A 25,931-nucleotide genomic window follows, 5' to 3' on the forward strand; every position below is an offset into this window, starting at 1 on the left:
CCCGTTCCGGTACTTCCAGGTTTCGACGGGTGCTGTCACGGCCACCCAGGACGGGTCCCAGCTCACAAGAGACCTCACTCCGTTGCAGTTTATTTACAGGAAAAGTTTATTGAAGATTTCTGCTTCTCGTACAGTTCAGCATCGTGGCCGTACGTCTGTCACGTTAGACCGCTGAAGTCCCCTCTGACTCCTCCCCTCTTCCACACCAACTTAATAGCCTGGCTCTAGACCACCTCTTCCTCTCCTTTCTTTTCCGCAGGGTCTTCCTGCCCCCCTGGGTTCCCTCTCTCCGTGACTCGCCTGAGGCTGAATCCTCTGCCGCCTCTTCCCCCCTCCTTCTGGCTTTAGGGCCGGGCTCCTCCCCTGAGCTCTCTCCACTTCCGCGCGCCTCTACGTTTGAACTTGGCGCGCGTACGTTGCTGCTGACCTTTCTTTCGACCGCTACACCACCCCTTGTTCTGCTCTCCACCCTTTCCGGCTGAACACCTTGCTCCAACCCCCTTTCTCTGTTCTCTCCTAATCCTGCTCCCTCCGAGAGGCTGACGACTCCACCCCCTTTACTCCGTTCCGGCTGAGACGCCTCTTGCTGCGTCTGTCTTCCACTGGGCTCCTCTCCGCTTCTCCCTTCTCCTCCCTTTTGCTTGATTAAGGTAACCCCCTTTTGAGAATCCTCTGACTCGCTGCTCAGACTCGTGGATTCCCTCAGAATTCCGTCATCTTCTTCCTCATCCTTCTGCCCCTCCTCCCACTCGCTCTCCGTCTCCTCTGTCATCTCCTCCTCTCTCCCAGAAACCCTGACATCCATCCCCCCCTCGAAGCCCCCCCTTCCCCCCTCCCGCTCGCCGGGTGCAGGTTGAGGAAAACGTGGTTCTTCCGGGGTCGGTTCAGGATACAAGTTGTCCACTTCAACGTTCTCCTCTGTCATCTCCGTATATGTGTGTTCGAACTCGGGTTCCCCACCCACAGACCTCACAGTCTCTTCCTCCATCACTGCTTCTCCTGGCGCTGCCTGCCAAGGACCTACCATCCATCTCTGACTCCATGCCTCCCTTGGCTGATCCACCCACCAACAAGGGCCTGTCTCCTCCCCCCCCAGTCTCGGATCCCTGGTCGGGCTTGTTTCGGGCATATGGCCCTCGGGTGAGGAGAAACCCTCGAACGTGCTGTCTGACAAAGTGGGCGTGAAAAGCCAATCATCAAAATACTCCTCGGGCATGGGCTTGTGCGGAAAAAGTGCATGGAACTCCTCCTTCAACAGGGGTTCGTCCAACGCGTAACCCGGCACCCAGCTATTGGCAGAGGCCGGAGTGCCTTCCCTGGCTAGAAAATATTCAACTCCCTCCTCCCCCCATCTCGAGTCCAGTATCTCTGTGACCTCGTTAAGAGGTTCTGGTCTTGGCGATTCCCCCCCCTCAGGCGCCCTCCTACGTGGCTCTGGGAGTGCTCCTGACTCTTGAAACCTGTGTGGGGTTTTGTAGGGAGTGAGCACCGACCTATGAAAGACCGGGTGCACCCTGGAACCCTCCGGAAGGGCTAGACGAAAAGCCACCGGATTGATCTTAGCCTCAACTTGATATGGCCCTAGGTGCCTGTGTCCTAACTTCTTCTTGGCCAATGACCTGGCCGGCATCGCGTGGGCTGCTAACCACACCCAGTCCCCAATCTGGATGTCCTCTCCCGCCCTCCTGTGCTTATCGGCCTGCACCTTATACGCCTGTTTTGCCAGCTCCAAATGTCTCCGCAGCTCCTCGTGCACCTCTTGCAACTCCGCTGCAAACTGGTCGGCATCTTGAGGCCCCCCCCCTCCTGGTGCCGCAAATCTCGGGAAGGTTCTGGGATGACGGCCATTGTTCGCGAAGAAAGGCGTCACCCCGGTGGATGCGTGTTTCGTGTTGTTGTAGGCGAATTCGGCCATCGGCAGATAGTCCACCCACGCCGCAGGTCGCTGGTTGGCGTAGCACCGCAGGTACTGCTGCATGATCGCGTTGACCCTCTCCGCTTGACCATTGGTTTGTGGATGTCTCGCCGATGTCAGGTTGATTTTGACGTGCAAGATGCCCAGAAGCTTTCGCCAGAAAGTGGAAACAAACTGGCGCCCCCTGTCGGACAAGACGGACTGCGGAAGTCCATGCACTCTGAAGACGTGATCGATGAAGAGCTTTGCGGTCTGTTCTGCCGTCGCCACCTTGGCACAAGGGATGAAATGCGCCATCTTGGTGAACAAGTCCACCACCACTAACACCGCCGTCTTACCTCTGGAGCTGGGCAGGTCCGTAACAAAGTCCAACGCTACCCTCTCCCACGGTTGCTGCGGTGTCTCCAGCGGTTCTAGCAATCCCGCCTGCTTCTGGTGCACTGGTTTGGACCTCTGGCAGATATCACACCTGGCGACGTAGTCCGCCACCTCTCCTCTCATCTGGGGCCACCAAAAGTCTCTAGCCACCAACTCCATCGTCTTCTCTTTGCCGAAATGGCCTGCACTAGGGGCGTCATGCAATTGTTGCAGAACCTTGGCTCGAAGATCGTCGGTGGGCACGTAAAGGGCACCCTTACGAGTCAAAAGTCCATCTTGCAATTGGAACTCATCGTTGTCTCGCGACCCTCCGCGTAGCTCCTCCATCTTGGACTGTGCAAACTGATCCCTTTGCAACGCGCGTCGCACCGCGTCCAGGTCGACTGCGATGGTAGCGCACGTCCACGCCTGCGGTGCGAAAATGTGCTTTGCTGCGATTGGAGCTGCTTCCTCCAAGTATTGCGGCTTTCGGGACAGCGCGTCTGCAATAACATTGGAGTCTCCTGGGATGTATTCTATTTTGAAGTCGAAATCCGCAAAGAACTCCGCCCAGCGCATGTGTCGCTGGGTCTGTAACTTAGCCGTCCGCCAATACTCTAAGTTCTTGTGATCCGTGCGGACTTGCACCGTGTGCTTGGCTCCTATTAAGAAGTGTCGCCACGCTTTGAAAGCTGCATGAATGGCCAACAACTCCCTGTCCCATATGGTATAATTGCGCTCCGTCTTGCTGAGCTTCCGGGAGTAGAACGCACCCGGTCTCCAGTTGCCTTGTGAATCCTCTTGCAAAAGAACGGCCCCAACCGCTCTGTCTGACGCATCGGTCTCTACCCGCATGGGTCTGCCGGGATTCACGTGGAGCAGCTGCTCTTCGGAGGCGAAAAGACCTTTAAGCGTCCGGAAGGACCGCTCCGCTTGTTCGGTCCAGACGAACTTCTTCTTCTTGGAACTGAGGGTGTCAGTGATAGCCGCCGTCGCGTTCGCAAAACCTTTAATAAACTTGCGGTAAAAATTGGCAAAGCCGATGAACCTCTGGACCTCTTTCCGATTTCGAGGGCTTTTCCAGTCCAACAGCGCTTGAACCTTAGCCCTGTCCATGGCCAGTCCCTCGTCGGACAACTTGTAGCCAAGGAAATCAACCTCTCTGACATCAAACTGGCATTTTTCCAACTTGGCGTACAGCCTGTGGTCCTTCAGCCTCTGCAGGACCTCCCTCACATCCTTATCGTGATCCTCCGGCGATTCCGAGAAAATCAGGATATCGTCGAGAAAGCAGACACACTTCTTGTAGAGGAGACCTGCTAGCACGTGGTGCATAAATGCTTGAAAAACGTGGCTGCCATTTTGGAGACCGAAAGGCATGACTCTGTATTCGTATGTGCCCAGAGGGGTGAACATGGCGGTCTTCCACTCATCTCCTTTCCGGATGCGGATGAGATTGTAAGCTCCACGTAGGTCCAGCTTGGTGAAAATCTTGCCCCTCCTGACGGTCGCTAAAAGGTCGTCAATCTTGGGCATGGGGAAAGCTTTGGGCTTAGTCAAGCTGTTTATGAACCTGTAATCCACTATAAGCCTTTTTTGGGGCGTGTTTTTCTTCTTCACAAAGAACACAGGGCTGCCACCCGCTGCTTTAGATTCCTGGATGAAACCTCGCTTGAGGTTATGGTCTATGAACTCCCGAAGCTCTTGCATCTCGTCTTCCGACATGGAGTACAGCTTGGCAGCAGGCAGTTGCGCCCCTGGCACTAAATCAATCGCGCAGTCGTAAGGTCTGTGAGGCGGCAACTTGTCAGCTTCCTTCTCACAGAAAACCTCCAAGAAGTCCTGGTACTTGTGAGGCACTGTTTGCACCATACCCAGATGCAACTGCTGCTCGGCTTCTCCTCCCTGATCGGTCTGAAAGCAATGCTGAGCACAATACGACGAACAAAAGGTGATCTGCCGCTGGTACCACGCAACCGCGGGACTGTGCCTCTCCAGCCAACTCATGCCTAACACGATGGGTGTGTCCGATAAGTGGGTGACATTGAAACTAATAAGTTCTCGATGGTTGCCAATCTGCATCATCATGGGAGGGGTTTGCTGCACCACTTGCCCCCCCAGCAACTTCCTGCCGTCTACCGTGACCACGTTTAGAGGCGTCGTTGCAGGCAGGAGCGCCATGTTGTGCTGCTTAACGAACTGCAGTCCCACGAAGTCGGCGTTGCTTCCCGAATCGATCGTTATTGGAACCTCGAGGAGTCTCCCATCAGGCAACTGGAGTGTTGCTGTGAGCAGAACTGCCGGTCTGGGAGGCAAAGGGTCCACGCTCTGCAGTGATGCTGGGGGCTTGTCTACAGATCCGCCTGGCTGAGCCCCAGTAGCTCTGCTTCCAGCCAGGCACTGTCGTTTCCCTGAAGCTGCTCCCCTGGTTGCACCTCTGCTGTTACAGTTGCCAGTGCTGCAGTGTGCTTCTGGAGCCTCTGGGGGCACTCTTTCGCCATATGGTGCGCACTGTCACAGATGTAACACTTCCTGGTTCCTCTAGGAGGCTTCGCTTTGGCTGCACCAGGGACAGGGCTCTGGGATGGCTTCTGAGCCCTAGCACCACCAATCTCCATTGGCTCCTCGCTTTCCTTCCCCATTGGCGAGGGGTGCGCACGGCTGAAATCCCTGTGCACAAAAGGGAGAGTCCTCGCTTGCGCACGCGCTTGGGGCCCGTCCTCCTCGTGCCACGGACGTCCCTCATGTCGAATTCCAATAGCTAAAGCCCGTTGCACCACGTCTTCTAGGGTCTGGGGTCTGTCCCCCCTAGCGATCTCATCCTTGATGGGGGGGCTCAATCCCTCCCAAAAAAGATCTCTGACCGGCTTACTGTCCTTTGGCCAATCTAAGGCGGTGAGCAATGCAAAAAATTTAGAGTGGTATTGGCGCACAGTCGCTTTCCCCTGCCTCAGCCCGTGCATTTGACGGCGCGCAATGTCCACATCCACAGAGGATTGAAAACAAGAATCCATCGCTTTGATGAACGCAGTTGAATTGCGACGGGCCGGTCCATCTTCGCGCCACAGATTGCGTAGCCAAGCCCTGGCCTCCCCATGCAGGTGCGAAACAATGAACCCCACTTTCTCCTCCTCATCTTTAAAATCGTGACGGAGTAAATGCAGTGCATATACGACGTCCGCTCTGAAATTGGGATAGTCTTGCAAGTTGCCATTAAAATGCGGAACCAGGGCACCCCCCCTCCGTCCAAGCGCAATGCCCTCCGCTCTGGAACCTGGGGCCCCCGCCCTGTCCGCGTGTTCCCACCTTGCCTGCAAATCCTGGCACGTCTTCTCCAAGTCGTCATTCTTCTTCTGCGAAGCAATGACTGCCGATGTGAGAGCGGTAACCTGATCCCGCAGTGCAACCAGCTGCTCCTCAGCGCTCATGGCTGCTCCCGTTCGTGAGCTTCGCAAAAAAAATTTTTTGCTTTCTGAGAGGGGACTTACTGTCACGGCCACCCAGGACGGGTCCCAGCTCACAAGAGACCTCACTCCGTTGCAGTTTATTTACAGGAAAAGTTTATTGAAGATTTCTGCTTCTCGTACAGTTCAGCATCGTGGCCGTACGTCTGTCACGTTAGACCGCTGAAGTCCCCTCTGACTCCTCCCCTCTTCCACACCAACTTAATAGCCTGGCTCTAGACCACCTCTTCCTCTCCTTTCTTTTCCGCAGGGTCTTCCTGCCCCCCTGGGTTCCCTCTCTCCGTGACTCGCCTGAGGCTGAATCCTCTGCCGCCTCTTCCCCCCTCCTTCTGGCTTTAGGGCCGGGCTCCTCCCCTGAGCTCTCTCCACTTCCGCGCGCCTCTACGTTTGAACTTGGCGCGCGTACGTTGCTGCTGACCTTTCTTTCGACCGCTACACCACCCCTTGTTCTGCTCTCCACCCTTTCCGGCTGAACACCTTGCTCCAACCCCCTTTCTCTGTTCTCTCCTAATCCTGCTCCCTCCGAGAGGCTGACGACTCCACCCCCTTTACTCCGTTCCGGCTGAGACGCCTCTTGCTGCGTCTGTCTTCCACTGGGCTCCTCTCCGCTTCTCCCTTCTCCTCCCTTTTGCTTGATTAAGGTAACCCCCTTTTGAGAATCCTCTGACTCGCTGCTCAGACTCGTGGATTCCCTCAGAATTCCGTCATCTTCTTCCTCATCCTTCTGCCCCTCCTCCCACTCGCTCTCCGTCTCCTCTGTCATCTCCTCCTCTCTCCCAGAAACCCTGACAGGTGCGTAACCCAAAAAAACGTGACCTGAAGTGGCTGTAACCCGAGGTATGACTGTACAACACAGCGGAAGAGATAAGACTGACTTCCATTCTCCCACTTCCTAAACCTGGAAAGTAAACACAAGACATGTGATGTAACAATCACATAGAATCCTAGAGTTGGAAGAGACCACAAGGGCCATCGAGTCCAACCCCCTGCCAAGCAGGAAACACCATCAGAGCACTCCTGACATATGGTTGTCAAGCCTCTGCTTAAAGACCTCCAAAGGAGGAGACTCCACCACACTCCTTGGCAGCAAATTCCACTGTCAAACAGCTCTTACTGTCAGGAAGTTCTTCCTAATGTTTTGGTGGAATCTTCTTTCTTGTAGTTTGGATCCATTGCTCCATGTCCGCTTCTCTGGAGCAGCAGAAAACAACCTTTCTCCCTCCTCTATGTGACATCCTTTTATATATTTGAACATGGCTATCATATCACCCCTTAACCTCCTCTTCTCCAGGCTAAACATGCCCAGCTCCCTTAGCCGTTCCTCATAAGGCATCGTTTCAAGGCCTTTGACCATTTTGGTTGCCCTCCTCTGGACACATTCCAGTTTGTCAGTGTCCTTCTTGAACTGTGGTGCCCAGAACTGGACACAGTACTCCAGGTGAGGTCTGACCAGAGCAGAATACAGTGGCACTATTACTTCCCTTGATCTAGATGCTATACTCCTATTGATGCAGCTCAGAATTGCATTGGCTTTTTTAGCTGCCGGAGAATGAAAATTATTCATTCATATCCAGCAACGGGAGAATGAAAATGCTGACATAGGGGAGGGGTAGTACTACTGGTGGGAGATATGCCGTCGTGCTCCTTTGGGGTAGTTTTTTTCTCCTTTGGTCCCCGGTCTGCACTCAAGCTCTCACCTGGGGCTTCTAGAAGCTGTCAGCATGCGACAGTGTAAACAACTTGGGAAATGACCAAATGTCCGGCTAAACCAGGTGGGGGCAGCCGATGGATCTCAAGCCCTCGGTGAGTTAGGGGCTTGCCCTGTATGCGAAGATGGGATCCAGCGGACGGAGCGGGCGAGACCAAGGGTGGGTCCAGTGGTTAAGAAGGCAGTAATCTAGCAGCTCAGTATGGGGGATGACATGGGTGGGTGTTTATTGATCTATTTGATCTGGGCAGAACAACGGGGGAAGCTGGCTTTCAAAGCAACTTCAATCTCCCTTTCCCAAAGTGTTAAAATCGAGATGTGGAAAATATGGAAAGAAGAAGGAGAGACAGGACTGAGATTTGGAGATACCGTATTTTTCGCTCTACAAGACGCACCAGACCCCAAGATGCACCTAGTTTTTGGAGGAGGAAAACAAGAAAAAAAATATTCTGAATCTCAGAAGCCAGAACAGCAAGAGGGATCGCTGCGCAGTGAAAGCAGCAATCCCTCTTGCTGTTCTGGCTTCTGGGATAGCTGCACAACCTGCATTCGCTCCATAAGACGCACACACATTTCCTCTTACTTTTTAGGAGGGAAAAAGTGAGTCTTATAGAGCAAAAAATACGGTAGGCTTCAGAGGTCCAGACTATAGGAAGTCCCGAAAAATGAATCATTATAATTTGGATGATAATTTGGTCTTTTTTATTTTATTTTTTATTTTAATTGGATTATGATTGGATGTTTTTTATTGGAAAATTAATAAAAACGATTTTTAATAAATAAATAAATCTCCCTTTCCCCCTCGCTCTCGACAGGGTCACCGGCTTCCAGGTCGGATGCAGTTTCGTGGGTCAAACAGGAGGAGACTCCCGCAGGGAGGGATGGAGGAAACAGTCCTCAAAGCGCTTGTATTGGTGAGTAGGAGACTTAAACAGGGGTAGGACAGCAAGGCTGAATAGCTACAAACTGCCAGCAGGTTTGCAATGCTAAGCAGAGTCTGGCGTGGTTTCGAATTGGATGGGGGACCATCTGTTGAGATTCCTGTTGGACTAGATGACTCAGGGATCCCTTACAACTCTGCAATTCCACTCATGCCTCTTTGGACAGTGGGGAAGCATCCACCAGCCTACGGGCCTAACATGGCGCAGAGTGGTTAGGGGCCGGTGTGGTGTAGAGTTAGTTGCACTGGCTCCTGGTTTTGGGTCAGGTTTAAGGTGCTGGTCTTGACCTTTACAGCCCTTTGTGGCTTAGGGACCTTGTATTTACAGGACCGCCTCTCCTGGTCTGCCCTGCAGAAGACCTTAAGGTCCATGAACAACCATAGTTTAGAGGTCCCGGGCCCTAAGGAAGTCAATTATCCTCCACCAGGGCCAGGGCCTTCTCAGTGATGGCTCCGACTTGGTGGAATGCTCTGTTCCAGGAGACTAGGGCCCTTCAGGATTTAATCTCCTTCCGTCGGGCCTGTAAGACAGAGCTATGCCGCCTGGCCTTTAATTTGAATTCAGCCTGATCTTTTATTTCCCTTCTCTTCCCTCCCCCGCCCCTTTTATGAAGATCACCTGCTCTGAGACCCCACAGTTAAATCTCTCCTGGCCTCCTCACTGGCCCAAGTAGGACTAATTCAGCCAGCTAGTGTTTGATTATTGAATTATCACCCCCCCCCCGGCTGCTATCTAGCACGCGGGAGGAAAGGGAAAGTGTTTCAATGTGTTTAATAATAATTAAAAACCTTTCAATAGGATGGTTACACCAAACCCTTTCCTCTCTCTTCCTTGCCACCCAGCTAACGCCACAGCCCAGCCGCACCCGGAGGAAGCGCCGAGCGAGGAAGACCCCGCCAACCCACCCCTCCTGCTCTTCCTCCCCGGGGGCTCGGTGGCGCCCATTTTGAACGGCACCATCGGCGAGCCCATTTTGAACGGCACCCTCCCCGGCCTCCGCGGCGCCCGCAACGGGAGGCACCCTGGCTCTCCCTCGCCCAGGGGCACGCCGGAAGCGACGGTGGAGCGTCCGCACCGCTGCGCGGACTGCGGCAAGACCTTCAGCCTGTTGCTGAGCCTCCAGATGCACCAAATGAACCACCAGAAACGGAAGCAGTACGAGTGCTCGTTCTGCGGGACGGCTTTCAGCAGCCCCTCGGAGCTGGTGCGGCACCGCATGATCCACACGGGCGAGAGGCCTTACCGGTGCTCGGTGTGCGGGAAGGGCTTCGTGCGCAAGCAGCACCTGGTACCCCACCTGCGCCTGCACACGGGCGAGAGGCCTTACCACTGCGCCGAGTGCGGCAAGGACTTCATCTGCAAGCACCACCTGCAGGAGCACCAGCGCACCCACACCGGGGAGCGGCCCTACGCCTGCGCCCAGTGCGGGAAGAGGTTCCGGAGGAAAAAGTCGCTGAAGGACCACTGGAGGGTTCATAGCGCTGAGGAGCAGCTGCAGCAGCAGGGACAGGCGGGCTCTGCCCGGGTGCCTGAGTGCACGGAAGGCGACGTCCGAGTGGAAAATTAATGTGCTGGCTCAGGCGTAGCTCAGCGCACAGTTCAGCGGTGTATTTGTTTCTTTACAGCTCGGCAACGCCTCCCATCATTGCAGTTGCTGGGAATGTAGGTCTCTGCCCTCTGTTTCCCCCTCCCCAAGTCTCCTGTTTTCCAAGCAGCCTACACCTGACGGAGGGAAGGGGTGGGTGGGAATCTGTGCCCTTTGTTCTGCTACATACATAGCCGTCCATGTCCTTGGAGACAAAGGCAGGGAGCTTAGTACAGCAGGAGCGGCAAGCTTCTGGGATGCTTTTGCTGCCTCCTCTGCTTCATCATCGAGTCTGAACTGCTTTCTGCACCTGGGTCATCTTGCTCACTAAAGCCTGTTGCTTCTTCTGCCTCCAACCATTCCTCCCCTCCTTCCTCCTCTGACCTGTCCTCTGTGTCCCTCCACCACTCCCTGGGCTCTGACCAGGCTTCCCTAGGGGGTTCCCTGGCTGGTGCTGTAGCCCACTTCTTGTCATCCTGCCAAGACGGTTGGGTAGGTGGCTGGCTGGCTCCTTCTTCCCAGAGTCTCTTGGCCATGGCCAAATGGCTCTGTAGTTATCAAGCCTGGATGCAGACGCGCCTGTTAGCTCCATTCATTCTAACCTTCTCCAGCGGTTCTGGACTACAATTCCCATCAGCTGGGGGTGCTGATGGGAGTTGTAGTTCGAAACCACTGGAGGGCCCCAGAGTTGGGAAGACCCTCTTAAGCTGTTCGAGAGCCCCTCGGGTACCACTCCCCACCGTTAAAAGCACCTCCACCAAACCCTTGGCCTCTGCTTGCCCTCCAGCAGTTCATTGCCTCCTTCCCTTTGCATGTAAACATTTTCTCTTTTTACCAGTGTTGCCTCTCTCGTCCGTCTGTCCAGTTCAGGTGCGCTGTCCTTTTCCGCATAACGGGTTTGCAATCCTCCCAGGATTTTCGCAGCAGCTTGTTTTCTTTAAGATAATAAGTGTGTGGGGCAGGACCTGTTTGGTGCTCTGGTTTTTGTATACGGTTTAAAGCGCTCCCTAAATAATAAACCACCCCTGGCTGCAAGCGTGGAGTTTTCTCACTTGCTTGAAACAAGTTCTGTTTTCCGCTTGTCTTGCAGCTTAAATACGTTCAAAGACACTGGCATATGTGCTTCGACTTACTTGAGTTTTGGTAAGACGCTGACGAAGGTGGAGAATTTAGCACAGAAAACAAGCGCTCGGGGGTCAGGCAGAAAAGCTCTCTAAACTTTTTATATTCTTTATGCAAAATACACTTAGCGTGTGCCTTTAAAACTGTTTGCATGGTGCCCTTAACCAACCCAAAGCTCAGTCTGGTGCTTATCGCAGGAGGGGCGTTAGGCCCATCACACAAACATTATTTTTTCTGTCGTGGTGCCCTTAATGCAATAATGCAGCTTGTATTCCCCTGCTCACATTTAATATGGATTTTCCTTTGTTGGGCACGATCCAATTTGGGGAGGGGGGAACAAACAAACCATTTGCAATACTGACCCCCACATTTGGAAGGATCAAGACGCTGTATTCCAGTCACCCCTTAACACCCCCGGCTCCTAGAAAGCCGCTCCAAGTATCCACTGATCTCTCTCTCCCTTCCTGAACTCCAGTCTGATCCCTCTTCCCGCGTCTCGTTTCAGCCACTTGCTGACCAACACCAAGTACGCTCTCCTCCGTATTACCTGGTGGGTTTCTAAAAGCAAACAGTGGGACAACTTACAGGAGCCTTTGCAAATCTGACACCATCCAGATGTTCTGGATGCCGTCTCCCACAAGACTCGGCCTGCACAGCTGGGAGTTGCAATCCAAGGTATCTGGAACACTGCAGGTTGGCTAAGGTTGTTCGTGTGGTTCTCCTTGATTTTTTGGGGTGTGTGTGTGAGGGGTTGTGGCATCAAGAGCGGAGGTCCTCAACTTCTGCAGGAAACAGGCCAGAGCCTTAGATTCCCCCCTCTCTTAAGAGGTCGCCGGCATTATTAATTCCTTATTCCGTTAGCTGGAAACCAGGATTATCCTCTCTGTGCGCAAATTCATTTTAACATCAGGGAGATTAGCAGCATGTAAATGCAGCAGATTTCAAGGGCTATTCCTTTCTGCGGAAAAGACGCGTGTATTTTTTTGGGGAGGGGGGCGTCACAGGAAGCTTAGAGGCAGTGTTTTAAACTCTCTGCCATTTGCCGCTTTTTGAAATCCGTAGAGCACTCTGCTTTCACAGAATCGTAGAGTCGGAAGGGACCCGAGGGTCATCTAGTGCAACCCCCTGCAGTACAAGAATCTCAGCTAAAGCATCCAGGACAGATGTCCATCTGACCTCTGCTTAGAAACCTCCAAGGAAGGAGAGTTCATCACCTCCCGAGGGAGACCGTTCCACTGTCGAACAGCTCTTGCTATCAGAAAGAGAAAGCACTTCATGCAGAGCTGAACTATGGAACTCACCGCCACAGGATTATAGAATTATAGAACGGCAGAGTTGGAAAATACCCTGAGGGTCATTTAGTCCAGTCCCCTGCAAAGCGGGAATCTTGACCGAAGCATCCATTTGGCGGGGAAGGAAAGGGAGGGAGGCGAGAGAAGAGCTATAGCTCAGTGGAAAGACACCTCCTTTGCAGGTTCAAACCCAGCTGCATCCCCAGGTAGGTGGGACTCAGGGAGATGTTCTGCCTGAAGCCCTGTAGACTTGTTATTGGGTCGGTTTAGGCACTGCTGAACTAGAGGAGCCAGCCAACAGCCACACTCTTGTCTCAAGGCAGCTTCCTACGACAGAGAGAGAACCCAGAGCCACAAAAAAACAAATTCAGACTAAAGCTGGCAGCCAAGGTTGAACATCTAGAAGCTTTATTTAAACCCTTTACAATAGGTAAGAATCACAACATCAAATCCGGAAATAGCTGCTTTTAAAAACGGAGACAGTAACTATTACAAGTCCGAGGACAGGAGAGGAAGGTAAACAGATAGAAGCAAACGGGTTTTAAGAACCTGCCGTGGTGACAGCAGGGCCCTCTGAGCTCCCACCCGGACAGGTTTGTCCAACCACCTCTCTCCTGCGTTCCAGACGCCATCGCACCCATGCATTTTCTTAACACACCCCTTCCCTCCCCCCCTCGCCCCAGCACCACCCGGCTAGGCTATTGTGGGAATACCTGCGTAATTCTACCTCCATGCGCAGCCACGGCCAGGAGTGGCGCTCCCTTCTGGTTCCACAGCCACACCGGGAGAAGTCGTGCGAGATGGCTCTGGCCCTTCGCGAAGGAGGCGCCCCAGCAACAACTCCCAGCAGTCCACAAGGCAGCCTGGAGGGCACCAGCTTGGCGAAGGCTGTCCTACGGCTACAGCAATCTGCGTGCACACACACAAGGCAGGCATTTTCGCCGAGGCCGCCCCAATCTCTCTGCCTCCCTTTGCAAGGCCAGTGCTCGTTCCCGCTCATTCGAGATGGGCAAATTGCCCGCTGTAGTGGCACAGATAACCTAACCGCTTCCATCTACCCTCTTGCCCTTTCTGCAATGTCGCCGACACAGACCGAGAATCGCCAAAGCGAGGGGAGAGGAAGGGGCGTTTCTTAATCTGGATGGTGCTTGTAAGAGACTGATGGTGTTGGAAGCTTGATTAATCTCCTGATATTGTTCAGAGGCGGGAGAGCAATGGCACCTGCTCTCTTGAGTCCCTGCAAGCCCTCGAAGGAAACAGGCCAGCAGCCGCTCTGCCTTTTCCGACGTCATCACCACCCTGAGAAGGGGCTTCAAGCAGCGCATCGCGGCTGTTACAAAGAGGACACCCCGTTTGGTTCTCCAGCTAACTGAGCGGGCGTTGCCGTTCTCCGTTCTGCCATGGCTCCCCCAACCTGGGGCGCTCCAGCAGGTTTGAACTACAACTCCCAACAGGGCCTGTTGGGAGTTGTAGTTCAAACCTGCTGGAGAGGCTGAGGTTGGGGGCAGCTGCGATAAAACTATAAGAATCTTTACAAGCAAAGTGGAGAGTTCACGGTGTTTTACTCGCTTTAACCACTCGGCGTTGAGCTGCAGACCCACCCTGTCTAGGTACAGTCACAAGGGAATCGGTACTTTTTATTTCCCAGAGCCTCCTTGGCGAATCTAAAGACTTCAGCCAAAATGCCAAAACTTCAGCCAGTATTCTTCGTCCCTCTGGACCAGCCCTAATACAGTTGGGTGTGTGCCTGACTTTCCTGAGCCACGATGGAAGGGAATCAGAAATGCCAGACGGAAATGCCACTTGCAAGCTACTCTGTCGTACAGAGCCCGAGTGGCGAAAAGTACATTCAGGGTAAAGACAGATGTTCATTTTAAGAGCGAGGGAGGCATATTGATGGTGTCCCCGCTGCTCTGCAAATCAAAATGGTTTCTCTTTCCGGACCAAAACAAGTCTGTGGGTTTTCCAATTAGGTCTGCGTGAAAAGAGCCAGTGGGGGGAGAGGATAGACTCGTGCAGAGCACCTATTGGCTAGCTGCTGTGAAATCAACAACCGCTTCCACCCAGTCATGTAGTTTTGCAGTTTAAGAATGCTTGCAGATCCTATTTTGGAGGAGGTAAGGCAAAGGATGGAAATTAACATGAGTATGCTGCTTTTAGTAATAATAATAATAATAATAATAATAATAATAATAATAATAATAATAGTGGTGATGAGGCTGGCTTGATGTGCAAGGCTAGAGCAAGACACAGATGGATGCCTAATGGGTTAAGGGCCCACTCTTGACAGCTCTTAAAAGCCTACAGCTGTCTTTACCCTAAAGTCGTCTGCAAGGAAGGCGAAGAATTACCCCGGGCTGGCAGAGAGGCGTCCAGACTGCCGCCAGAGCCCCATACAGCCTCTCACCCGGGCCTCTTGATCCAGACCCGTCTCTGCTTAGCAGCAGATAACCCAATTCCTGCTCTGTTTTGTGCGTACCACTGATATGTGACACTACGGCGCTGAAACCCTCTTTTGTGGCCACATTTCTGCCCAAGAGGATGGAGCCCCAAGAGCATCACCCAAGATGGCAGGACCACACCCCCCATGCCAGTTGAAAGGCAACAAGCCCCTCGCCTCCGAGCATCTATGCCACTCACTTTCTTCACCATCCTGTTCCACCCTGACCGTTCTCACAAGCGCAGAGGCTTCAAAACAAGGTGTTGCCTGGGCTAAGAGTGCCCCATGCCTCTTGCGAAGAGCAGAACCTCTCCTAATCCAATGGGGACCAGCTGATGGCTACCTCAACCAGCTGCCTCCTAATCCACCACTCGACCAGCTGGCTAATCTCCTGGCTTCCTTGGGGGAGGGCCCAAGCAAAGCTGATGCTTTGAGAAGCTTCTTGATTCCCTTCCCCGTTCATCAAGCAATTCCCTAAAAGCAAACTGTGTTTCCAAAACACCAGGAACTGCGCTTCCCTTCCCCTCGGTCCAACCAGGGCACCCTCACACAGAACACGTGTCAATGCAGATTAGGCATGAGAGATCTCTTGCATTTGTAATCCTCAGGCTGAGGGGAGCTGGGAGCCAAACAAAACCTAGAGCGCCACGGGCTCCCCATCCCCAGTGGCGATGAGGCTGGGGTCGCCGTTTAGTGTGCAACTGGCCAGGCCTGTGGGCCTCACCATTGAACGGAATGATCAACAACACACCCAATATTCTATGGCAAAGGCATAGTGCAAGGGAAGAGTCATGAAGAAGCTATCCCGTGAAGCCTCATCTTCTTTCTGAGGAACCCCAAGGAAATCAAGAGGGAAAAACACCCCCTAAAAGGACGCCGCAAAACTACAATTCACCTCCAGGTTAAAAAAACTGCACACCCAAGTTGCATGCTTATATCTAACCAGTGCCACTGTTCGTTCCACCATCCAAGCTCAACTCAAGCCTCATTTTCAGGGAAAGATGCCCAACATGGACGACCTTGCCCAACAACACAAAACTTCCAAGGTTCTGCGGAACTCTGATCCCCAAAGGAAAGAACACAGAGCTACGGTTTCTGTAAACCACAGGTGGAAAAGTGGTGCCCTCCAACTGCAGATGGACTCCAACTCCCATCGACCCCGCCCAGGCTGCATGGCCAGTGGGAAAGGATGATGGGAGTTGGAGTCAAAGCTCTGGAGGACCGTGGGATTCTCAGCCTGGTCGTCAACTGCCCAAAGCTCAAATAGGGAGCGAGTCACACAGCTACATGTGCACGGGTGTGTCTTGCTGCCTTCTCCTTCCTCAAGCCCATTTACGCCATGTCTCTGCCAAAATGAATCGCCTGGATCGTCCACCCTAAACCAAACCCTGTCCTGCAAACTGGCCAACTCACGAGGAAGGCTGGTTGTGACGTGCAGAGCTGCAGTTTCCACTTGCTGCCCTGGGAAGGAAAACCTAACCATGACCTCCAAGGGTTGTGCCTCTTAGGTGGAAAAACTGGATGGCAGTTCCCTCTACAACACTAGCTAGCACGAGGCCACGATCCATGAAGGCGTTCCGCAGGAGAACATCCCATCCCAATGGATTGCTGCCTCATGGTTCAGGTGCATATTCCACCCTTACCGGTACCCAAATAAATATCTATGGCCACAGTTTTCAGCTGCGCTGAAACCTGACGGTCAAACAGAGCCAAGATCTAAGCCAGGTTCTCAAACACAGCCCTGGGAGCAAAGGTGGTTCATTTATTGCTTTCGTTTCTTAGCCTAACAGCCACCGCCTCTAATACTTCTCATGATCCATTTTGTAAAAAATACCTACCTAACCCCCCCCAATGAAATCTGCTCCTGCCCCTCTAAAACAAGAGGGAGGAAAAGGAGACCAGCGCTGGGCTACGAAAGCCCTTTCTCCCCAACCCACCCTGCCCCGCCCCAGAATTGCAGTATTTACAAGCTACTTTCAAATCTAAAATTGCATTGTTGTAAAAATCCTTATTAGAAACCAAAGCTGGGGACTAAGAAAAACTTCCCCGTAGCAATCGTCTTTAAGCGTCTCTCTGGGTCTAAGGCTAAAAACACAGGCACGACACGTGTTAAGTGAGCGTGTGGTGCGGGAACGAGTGCGCGCACACCGCAGAACTGGGCGCAACCGGAACCTGCACATGTTCTCAAGACAGGCGGGTGCTAATATCGACCACCTCAAAGTGATTCGGTTCGGGAACAAAGAAGGAATCGACAACCCTTTACAAGACACTTTTTTTTTTTTTGCGCTATCACGGAAGATAAAGTGCAATGTTATTTGACTTCCCAACTGAGAGTCCTCAAGCGACGGATCGTAGGAGAAACACATCTGGGTTGCAAACAGGAGAAGGACCCTCCGGCAAACAAAAGTCAATTGCTCCTCAACTTGGGGGTCAGAGGAAAGGGAAGCCAAGACAACGGGGCTTCCTGCTGAAGTATCTCAGCCCCCCAAACACTTTTCTGCAAAAGAAATTGGGAGTCTCAGCTTCTTTTCGTTCTTTTTTAAAGCATGCGCCCCACAAGCTTTGTAGGGCAGGAGGTCGATGAGGCAACTGCTTGCCTTTCTACAGAAGCCCAGGAAGCTCCCATTTTCGAGCACACAGGCTGTCCTTATTGCTTCAAGGGACAAGTTTCCCTGTCGGACGAGGGGGTCACCTAAGCAAGCGCTCCCCTTCTGCCAACACCACCCCCTTGGCCTGGCAGCGGGGAGGTCAGCGGAGTGGAAAACCCAAGCTTGTGTTTAGAGGTTGGGCGAGAGACGTCATCAGCCGCAGGGCAGGGATGTAGACCGGAGGGGAAGGGAGCCATGCACGGCAGGTGGAAGTGGAGATCTCGAAGGGCTGGAACACAAAAACGCACACACACAAGTGGACCTGCTCCGCTAGGAAGATGCTGCTGCCCAGGGATGCTGCTAAAGCGGCGCAAGGCAGCGTCTTGCTCCTGAGGGGAGCAGTTCCACTGTTTATAGGCCTCGCCGACTCAGGAAAAAACCTTCCTGGAGGAGCCAGGAATCCAAAATCTAAGCAGGGGAACCGGTTCGATGAGATGTTCACCTACGTAAACCTCGCCGGGGCAAGTAGGGAGGTACCACTGGGCTTTTGCAAAGCTACCCCACCCATTTGAAGGCGGCTTTCCACGGGGCCTGGCCCTCAAAGCAGAGGAGATTTGGAGATGTCTCCTATTACATCCCCGTCTTCGGCTTCCACCTCCTGCATTGCCTGTTTGAAACAAAAGGTTGGAGTTGCCAGGACAAGGTCTCTCAGGGAAATGCCAGGGCAGGAAGGAGGAGGAGGTGGTGGTACCGGGGTGGCGGATGGGAACGTGCGAGGAAGCTGCACAGCAACGTGTAACAACGTGGGTGAGGGGCTTCCTGAGATCTGGAGGGTGGGAGAGCCGGTGGGCAGGTGCAGCAAGCTTTGCAACAGACTTGGAAGCAGACTTGGAATCAGCGTGGCGGAGATGGAAGGTGGGCAAGATGGATCACAAGCACACATACATATATTTCTGTACACAGACAGGCCCCTTTCTAGGTGCAAAACCTGCAACTTCCTCCTTAAAAGGTTTCTATAGTATTCCAAGGAGGGGAAGGGAGATGCGATTCATGAGATTTCAGCATACCGTTTTGATGCCAAAAAGGGGGAAGAAAAAAAGCCCCGCCAAGGTTTTAAAAAGCCATTTTATTAGAAACCATGCAACCTTTAATATTTATATATATATATATATATATATATGCAGGTTTTGGTGTCCTCGGGTGTCTTCCCGTGTAAAAGTTGGGGTGTCTAGGCGACGTTTCGACGAGGTCTCACTCGTCATCTTCAGGCTGGTGCTTTCGGCTTCTTGTTACTGGAACAGAGCAGGATCTCAGTGTTTGAGTTCCTATAAATACTGTTGAGGGGGTGTGGTGTATAGCCTCCAATGTTCTGGGCAGAGAGGAAGTTCCCAGGCTAGTGTGCCTTTTCTTCTTTTGTTCCTTAATTACTTGAGGGATATCTTGAGTGATTTCTTGAGTGATATCCTGAGTACCACTTAGGTGGGTCATTAGGGGTGGATTAGTTGCTAAAGTCTTTGTGTCTTGACCTCTTGAACTTTGTGAAGAGTTTTTCTGAGAAGATGGCTGTACTGCACTTAGTTGTGCTCTGGCTTGGCTTCGTGTATAGGGGCGAGCTGTGGTTTTGTGGCCTGTGTCAGCCAGATCTGTGTAGGGATTGCAGGGGGGTGCAGCATCCGGAGGTGCCACCATGGTTTGGCTACTGGATGGTGTCTGTAATTTATCTGTGGAGAGGGTCTGGGTTTGGGTCTGGTGTGGTTGATTGGTGATGGCGTTCTGTGTGCCTCTGGATCTGGTGTCAGTTTTTGTGGGGAGGGCTAATTTCCAGATGTCTGGCAAGCGGGATGTGTCGTCACGCTTGTTCATGTTGTGAGGGTGTTTTTCTATCTCGAGATATCTTGATAATCACTCAAGATATCCCTCAAGTAATTAAGGAACAAAAGAAGAAAAGGCACACTAGCCTGGGAACTTCCTCTCTGCCCAGAACATTGGAGGCTATACACCACACCCCCTCAACAGTATTTATAGGAACTCAAACACTGAGATCCTGCTCTGTTCCAGTAACAAGAAGCCGAAAGCACCAGCCTGAAGATGACGAGTGAGACCTCGTCGAAACGTCGCCTAGACACCCCAACTTTTACACGGGAAGACACCCGAGGACACCAAAACCTGCATTCCTGTACCCGTGAAAATCTACGAAAGCATATATATATATATATATATATATATATATATATATATATATATATATATATATATATAAAAAAAAACAACAACCACAAGTGCAATATGTCTTTTGTGTGTGAATGCAGACCCTGTGTTTGCTGTGTTGCTGAAAAGCACACTGTGACCAGAGATAAAAGGGGGGGGGGGAGAGAGAGCTGTGCTATCATCGCTCCTCCTTCCCACAGCCATCATCCCCTTCCTGCCTCCCAGCAGAGGTCTGCCTACAAAACACATCCCCCCCCCGCCCCCGCCCAAATATTTGTTCCCTGCGTTTGGGTTCCCCCTCTTCCTTTCAGAATTCCCTCACGACTCTCACAACACACCATTTTCAAAGTTTTATTTACATTTCGTTTTAGTGTCATTTGCAATGCAAAAAAAATAATAATAAAATTGCCGAAGGTGCTCAACCTCTTGTTGCCAACATGCCTCCCCCCACAAGCCCCATCCAACCCATACCCACCCCTAGAAGAAGAACGGGGTCTTTTCTTCCAAAGGAGAGCAATCACTGCCTCTTTCTCTCCTTGGCACCTTCAGATCACCTAGCCAGCCCCATGCACATGCTGCCTCTCGTCAGACCCTCAACACTTTCCCATGACCCTCTTGGTATTTTGGGGGGGTGGGGCAGTGGCCAAGCAGTCTCCCCACACCACTCCCTCCCCAACTCTGCTAGGACGCCCCACTGCCAGGGGCGAGCTTCCTTATAAATGCCAAACTCCATCCCAGCCTCTGTTCCAAGGTGCACAGATCCCGGAGCCAAACCCATCGTGCCTTCAGGATTAAATCCTGCAAATATATTCCCCTGCTCTTTCTCCAGGATGGGCAGCGAAGGATCCGCCCCCCCATGGGAACTAGATCCTGTTGAGATGCAATGCAGCAGACCCTCAAAAGAGCTAGGGCTTCTCTCTGCAGCAGTCAGTTAAAAAGGACATTCATGGCTTTTTTTGGGGGGGGGAGGGGATCAGCGAACACCATTCCTCTACCACCCACAACCTCCTCTCAATGCATCCTCAAGAACTTTTAACCAACGTGGCTTAATGCCTTATTTTGCTCCATCATTTCAAAGTTTTTTTTCCTCCTTTTTAAGCACACACAAAAAATAAACACCACACACAAATGAAGAAAAAAAATTAAAAAACGAAAGAAAAAGAACACAGTTAAAATGGCTGGATATGTCGATAAGAAGCCAGCAGCACTGCAGCAGCGGTTAATGTTTTTTTTTTTTTAATTCTCCTATGGCAAAGGGCAAGGGGGGAAGGGAAGGGAGCGCGGTGAGCCTGCGGTAACAAGCGACAGAAATCGGCAAACACTTTATTGTACTTTTTTAAATCACAATGAGAAGGAGGAGGGTTGGGGGACTGGGGGAGAGAAGGAGGTTAAGGAGTTAAAAGAGTTCCAAAAGAGAGTGAAATTATCGTGTGTGAGAATAAGAATAATATATAGACCAGCATTAAATAGTAGGCAGCGCGAAATGACGCAGGGCAAAGGGCAGGTGGCAATGGGTTGCTGGAGGGGGAAAGAGGGCAGCAAAGCGGACTCCCGCTAACTCCCGCCTGGGTCTCGGGCTCCGCCATGAGACCAGCGTTCCCTCCCTAGTCCCCACACAGCAAGCCAGGAAGGACGGGACGAAACCAAAACAACTCCAACGCACACTTGGACACCCCCCGGGGAGCCCATTTCTGCACCCAGAGACACCAACCAACCACCAGGCCCCACGGAGGCTCTCGGTGGCAGCCTGGCACGCTCCAGAGAGATCCCCTGCCGTGGGGCAGGGAGGCCAGCCCACCTTTCCAGGGCCAAACAAAGCCAGGCTCCAGGTCAAGGGAGACGAGCTTCTCGCGAGCAGGAGGAGGGCAGGAGGAGAGCGGGAAAGGGGCAGAGTCACAAGCCTTGCTGAGGAAGAGCGGCCGCCGTCTCTTCCGCGAGGGGAGCCTGCTGTGGCGGCGGCAGCAGCGGCGGTGGCGGTGGCTGCAGAGAGGTGGAGGCGGCGGAGGCCAGGCTTTCGCTGACCGAGGTGCTGCGCCGTGGGGAGGTGCCGCCGGAGAAGACAGGGGGGTGGTTGGAGGCTGTGGGGTCCGCCCCGTGGTCCGTGCGGGCCTTGGCCTTCTCACGGAACATCAGCTTGTGGGACTCAATCTGCAGCGACACAAGGGGGAGCGGGGGGAAGACGGCAATGGGGGGTGGGGAGGGAGGAAAAGGGGGGGGGGCGGAAGGAAGGCGACACCAGAATGTCATCGTTAGATGCCTGGAAAATAAAAGGGCAGGTGGCTTCATTAACAAGGCGGCGCGCCGGGACGTTGCCTCTCCCCTTCCCTCCCGCTTCAGAAGTCGGTAACAGGGACGGTGGGGGGCGGGTTAAGCCGCCCGGCCCCTCCGCACTCTGCCTCTCCTACTAGGGAGGAGGGCAAGGACTTCTGCTGCCTCCGAGAAGGTTCCTTAGGAAAAGCTGCCTGGTGTCCCACCCCCAATTTCCACCTCCCTCTCTCATCACCCCTCGCCTCCCACCCGCCCCCCATCATTGCAAAGCACCTTTGGGGAGGCACAGAGGAAGGCCTGGCACTTACTTGTTTCTTGTATGTGAGTGTCGAAGCACTGAATTTCCCTTTGGTCGCCGCCGCCGCCACCCTGGGCGGGCGTGGGCAGCCCTACGCCATTCTCCTGCGTGGGGGGGCTGCCACCTGGCGGGGGGGCGGTCACAGCTCCGTTCTGCGGGGCTGCCTCCTCGCCCCCCTCGGTCTACAATGAAACAATGGGGTGGGGGAGGACAATGAGGCGTCAATACAAGGATGGGAATGGGATGCGGCGAGATGAAGGTGGAGGAGGCACGCGCTAGCAGAGAGACGGACAGGTGTGTGGCGTTCCCAAAGCAAAGGAAGGATTGGACTCTAATTAATAAAATTCACACAGAGGCTTGGCCAGCAAGACTCTGGGAGGAGTGCGTATAATAACCTGTCTCTCCCCCCCTTGGCCCAGGTCGTTTTATTCACAAAAGAACTTTTCACACAGTGTTTGTAAGAACCAATTAGATTTCCTCTGAGCATTTCAAAAAACCCCACTTGGGGACAAAGTTAGATCAGAAGAAATTCTTTTAAGTACAAAGAAACTATTTCCTACTTGAGCATACATAGTAGTCCAGAGTAAATAAAATAGGAAGCAATGCTTTTAGGAAACCCGGAGGTCATAAACAGCAGTAAACGGTATTTACCATCTCCTTGTGAACTCTCTTTCTGAACTCTTTTCCTGGCCCCAAGATTAACAAAACTAACAACAGCTACATCGAAGAAACTGCCTGCTATCTTTATGTACTGAGGATGCCTGATGAAGCAATTGGCCTGTGTTTCAGAATGCTTATACATGCCTGTCAGGCGTAGAAAATGAACAGTAGAGAAAATGGCCAGAAATGCAGAGGCTTGTGGGATTTGATCAGAAATTATTGTCAATGAATCGAACCCAGTCAATGCAATGCTTTCACCGCGGACACAATGGCTTGATGCATATTTTATGCCGCGGCGAGACTCCTTATGGGGTCTTCGCTGCGAGATCATATTAATCCGGTACTATACCAGCTGCACTGGCTCCCGGTGGAGTACAGGATCAGGTTTAAGGTGCTGGTTTTAACCTTTAAAGCCCTATACGGCCTAGGACCCTCGTACCTACGGGACCGTCTCTCCTGGTATGCCCCACAGAGAAATTTACGGACTGCAAATAAAAACATCCTAAAGATCCCAGGCCACAGAGAAGTTAGGCTGGCCTCAACTAGAGCCAGGGCTTTTTCGGCCGTGGCCCCGATCTGGCAGAACGCTCTGTCACAAGAGACTAGGGCCCTGCGGGACCTGACATCTTTCCGCAGGGCCTGCAAGACAGAGCTGTTCCACCAGGCCTTTGGTCAGGGCGCAGCCTGACCCCCTCCTCTGGCAATCTGCACAGAATTTTGCTTGATGGTTGCCATTAATTTGATCTTAATTTGATTTTAATTAATTTTATAATGAATGTTTTTAGAATGTTGGACTATTTTGATTGTTGTTAGCCGCCCTGAGCCCAGCTTCGGCTGGGGAGGGCGGGATATAAATAAAATTTATTATTATTATTATTATTATTATTATTATTATTCCTCAAAGTAATCCCATCTGATCACTACACAGGTGGGAGGGGCTTCTCTTAGGAGGTGGCCCGCATCGCCTACACAGGTGTGTGAGCCTCACAAGGGAGGGAACAAAGGCAACCTCAACAGCCCTGAATCACTGCATGCTCCTCGCCTTGCTGGCCTCCTTCCTATTGCTGCCACCACCTCCTCCTTTCTTCGATCAACACACAAGACGCTCACTGAAATCTGTATGTGATTTCAGGATCCTAATGTTGAGATACTGCCAGGGAGACGGGGGCATCAGGCAGCTGGCTCCAGTCACCGGCCGGCAGCCGGGCGATCACCAATCTCCCTTGGAACAGTATCAGTCAGCGACACGAGCCTCTGAAATCTTCAGAGGACTGTACACGCTCTATCAGCAGAGTGAATAAATCTTCTCACAACGGAAGAGGCGGACAGAGCCGTGTGTAAGCATTATCTACAGCATAGTTCAGGAACCAAGGAAAACATGTCTGCTTCCTTTCGTCTCCAGCAAAAGAGCAGTACAAAAGCAATATACAAAACGGAAGTTCCCAGCAAGTGCTGGAAGTAAACAGGCATGTGTCACACAACAGTCATGCCTGTTCACTTTTAAGGTGGAACGGAACTATATCCTAACATCTAATCCTTACTTTTTTGGACTGCCCCTGCATGCAAAGGTAGGCTCTGGCGGACCTTTGGAGTGGGTCCAATGGTCAGGAAGGCGGTTTCTGCACGTGCAGCAGGGGAAAGTGAGGGGCAGATGAGGCTAATCCACTAGGGAAGGGAGCCCATTTAGGAGAAGGAAAACTCTGATCCTAAACTTCCACTGCCTTATCTTCAGGAGAAGAAAAAGCTAAGGAGTAAACCCTACATAGATCTGAAGTCCCCATGATGGTTGGATGGCTCCGTGTACTACTACTACTAATTTATTATTTATACCCCGCCCATCTGGCTGGGCACTATCACCCCTAGCCAAGCTGACTGCAGGTAATGGAGCCAATGTAGAATCATAGAATCATAGAGTTGGAAGAGACCACAAGGGCCATCGAGTCCAACCCCCTGCCAAGCAGGAAACCCCATCAGAGCACTCCTGACATATGGTTGTCAAGCCTCTGCTTAAAGATCTCCAAAGAAGGAGACTCCACCACACTCCTTGGCAGCAAATTCCACTGTCAAACAGCTCTTACTGTCAGGAAGTTCTTCCTAATGTTTAGGTGGAATCTTCTTTCTTGTAGTTTGGATCCATTGCTCCATGTCCGCTTCTCTGGAGCAGCAGAAAACAACCTTTCTCCCTCCTCTATGTGACATCCTTTTATATATTTGAACATGGCTATCATATCACCCCTTAACCTCCTCTTCTCCTCTTCTCCAGATGTAGTTCAACATCTGGGGGCCCAAGGCTGAAGGACTCTCCCCTGAGGGGAGGGAGCTGGGCGGGGCTTCACAAGGTATAATTCTGGGCCCTGTTTTCAAATTCTCGTATTTATGCACATGTGTGCAAGCCGAAGGAGAAGGCAGAGGAACATTGCTTCTGTTTATGCACGCAATGTACACACATGCTCCAGGGAAGAAGGGAATGGGTTCCCTCTCCACGCCCAGGTGCCAGGTAAATACCCATAATGCATTTCTAAGAACTTCATCGTTCGGTGTGGCAGCACCTATACTGCTTTCACTGAATGCTTTGCAGCACCTGATAAAAACCCTTTTTTTAAAGGCAAGCCTGTCCAGATGCTTAGAAAGTTGATGCGAGTTTTAATACGTTGTTAGTTACTGTAAACCAGCCTTTCTCAACCTGTGGGTCCCCAGGTGTTTTTGAACTACAATTCCCATCACCCCTAGCTAGCAAGGCCAGAGCTCAGGGATGATGGGAGTTGTAGTCCAGCAACATCTGGGGACCCACAGGATGAGAACCGCTGCTAAACGTTTCAAAAGACCTAAAATGATTGCTGTGTGAATTCTTCTTTTGAGAGGTGGTTGTTGTTGTTTTTAACAAGCGAATTTTATGAAACAAACGAATAGCCTCCGATACTTATGAAGCCCTAAAAGGGGTAAGTGGGTGGGTGGAATGTCCTGGGGGGTCCGTTCAGCACCCTCCATCGTGTTGCACCGTGGAAATGAATGTGAGGTTGGCAATGTAAGGATGGCAGGACGGACGGGTGGCCGCACACAGGAGGGGGGGACCACGGGGGGGGGG

General features: G+C 52.3%; 3 protein-coding genes across 18 annotated transcripts in view; 2 read left to right on the forward strand and 1 right to left on the reverse strand.

Annotated features, from left to right (window-relative positions):
- LOC309353163 (zinc finger protein 783-like) overlaps positions 1-15,057 on the forward strand; it is a 28,996-nt gene extending 13,939 nt beyond the window's left edge. For both annotated transcript variants that reach the window (XM_081882399.1, XM_081882398.1), the window contains 2 exons: positions 8,260-8,358; positions 9,228-15,057. In XM_081882399.1, the coding sequence (XP_081738525.1) occupies positions 8,260-8,358; positions 9,228-9,952 (824 nt within the window). In that variant the 3' untranslated portion in view covers positions 9,953-15,057. The remainder of the gene's footprint in view (positions 1-8,259; positions 8,359-9,227) is intronic.
- The window catches only part of LOC309353218 (cytochrome P450 2C25-like), a 196,181-nt gene that overhangs the window by 147,401 nt on the left and 22,849 nt on the right, over positions 1-25,931 (forward strand). The gene's annotated exons all lie outside the window — the stretch shown is intronic.
- Positions 20,585-25,931, reverse strand: part of LOC309381032 (uncharacterized protein) — a 206,650-nt gene continuing 201,303 nt past the window's right edge. For 14 of the 15 annotated variants that reach the window (XM_081931369.1, XM_081931376.1, XM_081931368.1 and 11 more), the window contains 2 exons: positions 22,197-22,368; positions 21,628-21,768 (listed from right to left, as the gene is read on the reverse strand). In XM_081931369.1, the coding sequence (XP_081787495.1) occupies positions 21,764-21,768; positions 22,197-22,368 (177 nt within the window). In that variant the 3' untranslated portion in view covers positions 21,628-21,763. Of the gene's footprint in view, positions 21,769-22,196; positions 22,369-25,931 lie in introns of all 15 variants that reach the window. The other variant, XM_081931370.1, reaches the window with a different exon arrangement.

This window comes from Podarcis melisellensis (genome assembly GCF_964234715.1).
Source record: "Podarcis melisellensis genome assembly, chromosome: 12".
NCBI classification, from domain to species: Eukaryota; Metazoa; Chordata; class Lepidosauria; order Squamata; family Lacertidae; genus Podarcis; species Podarcis melisellensis.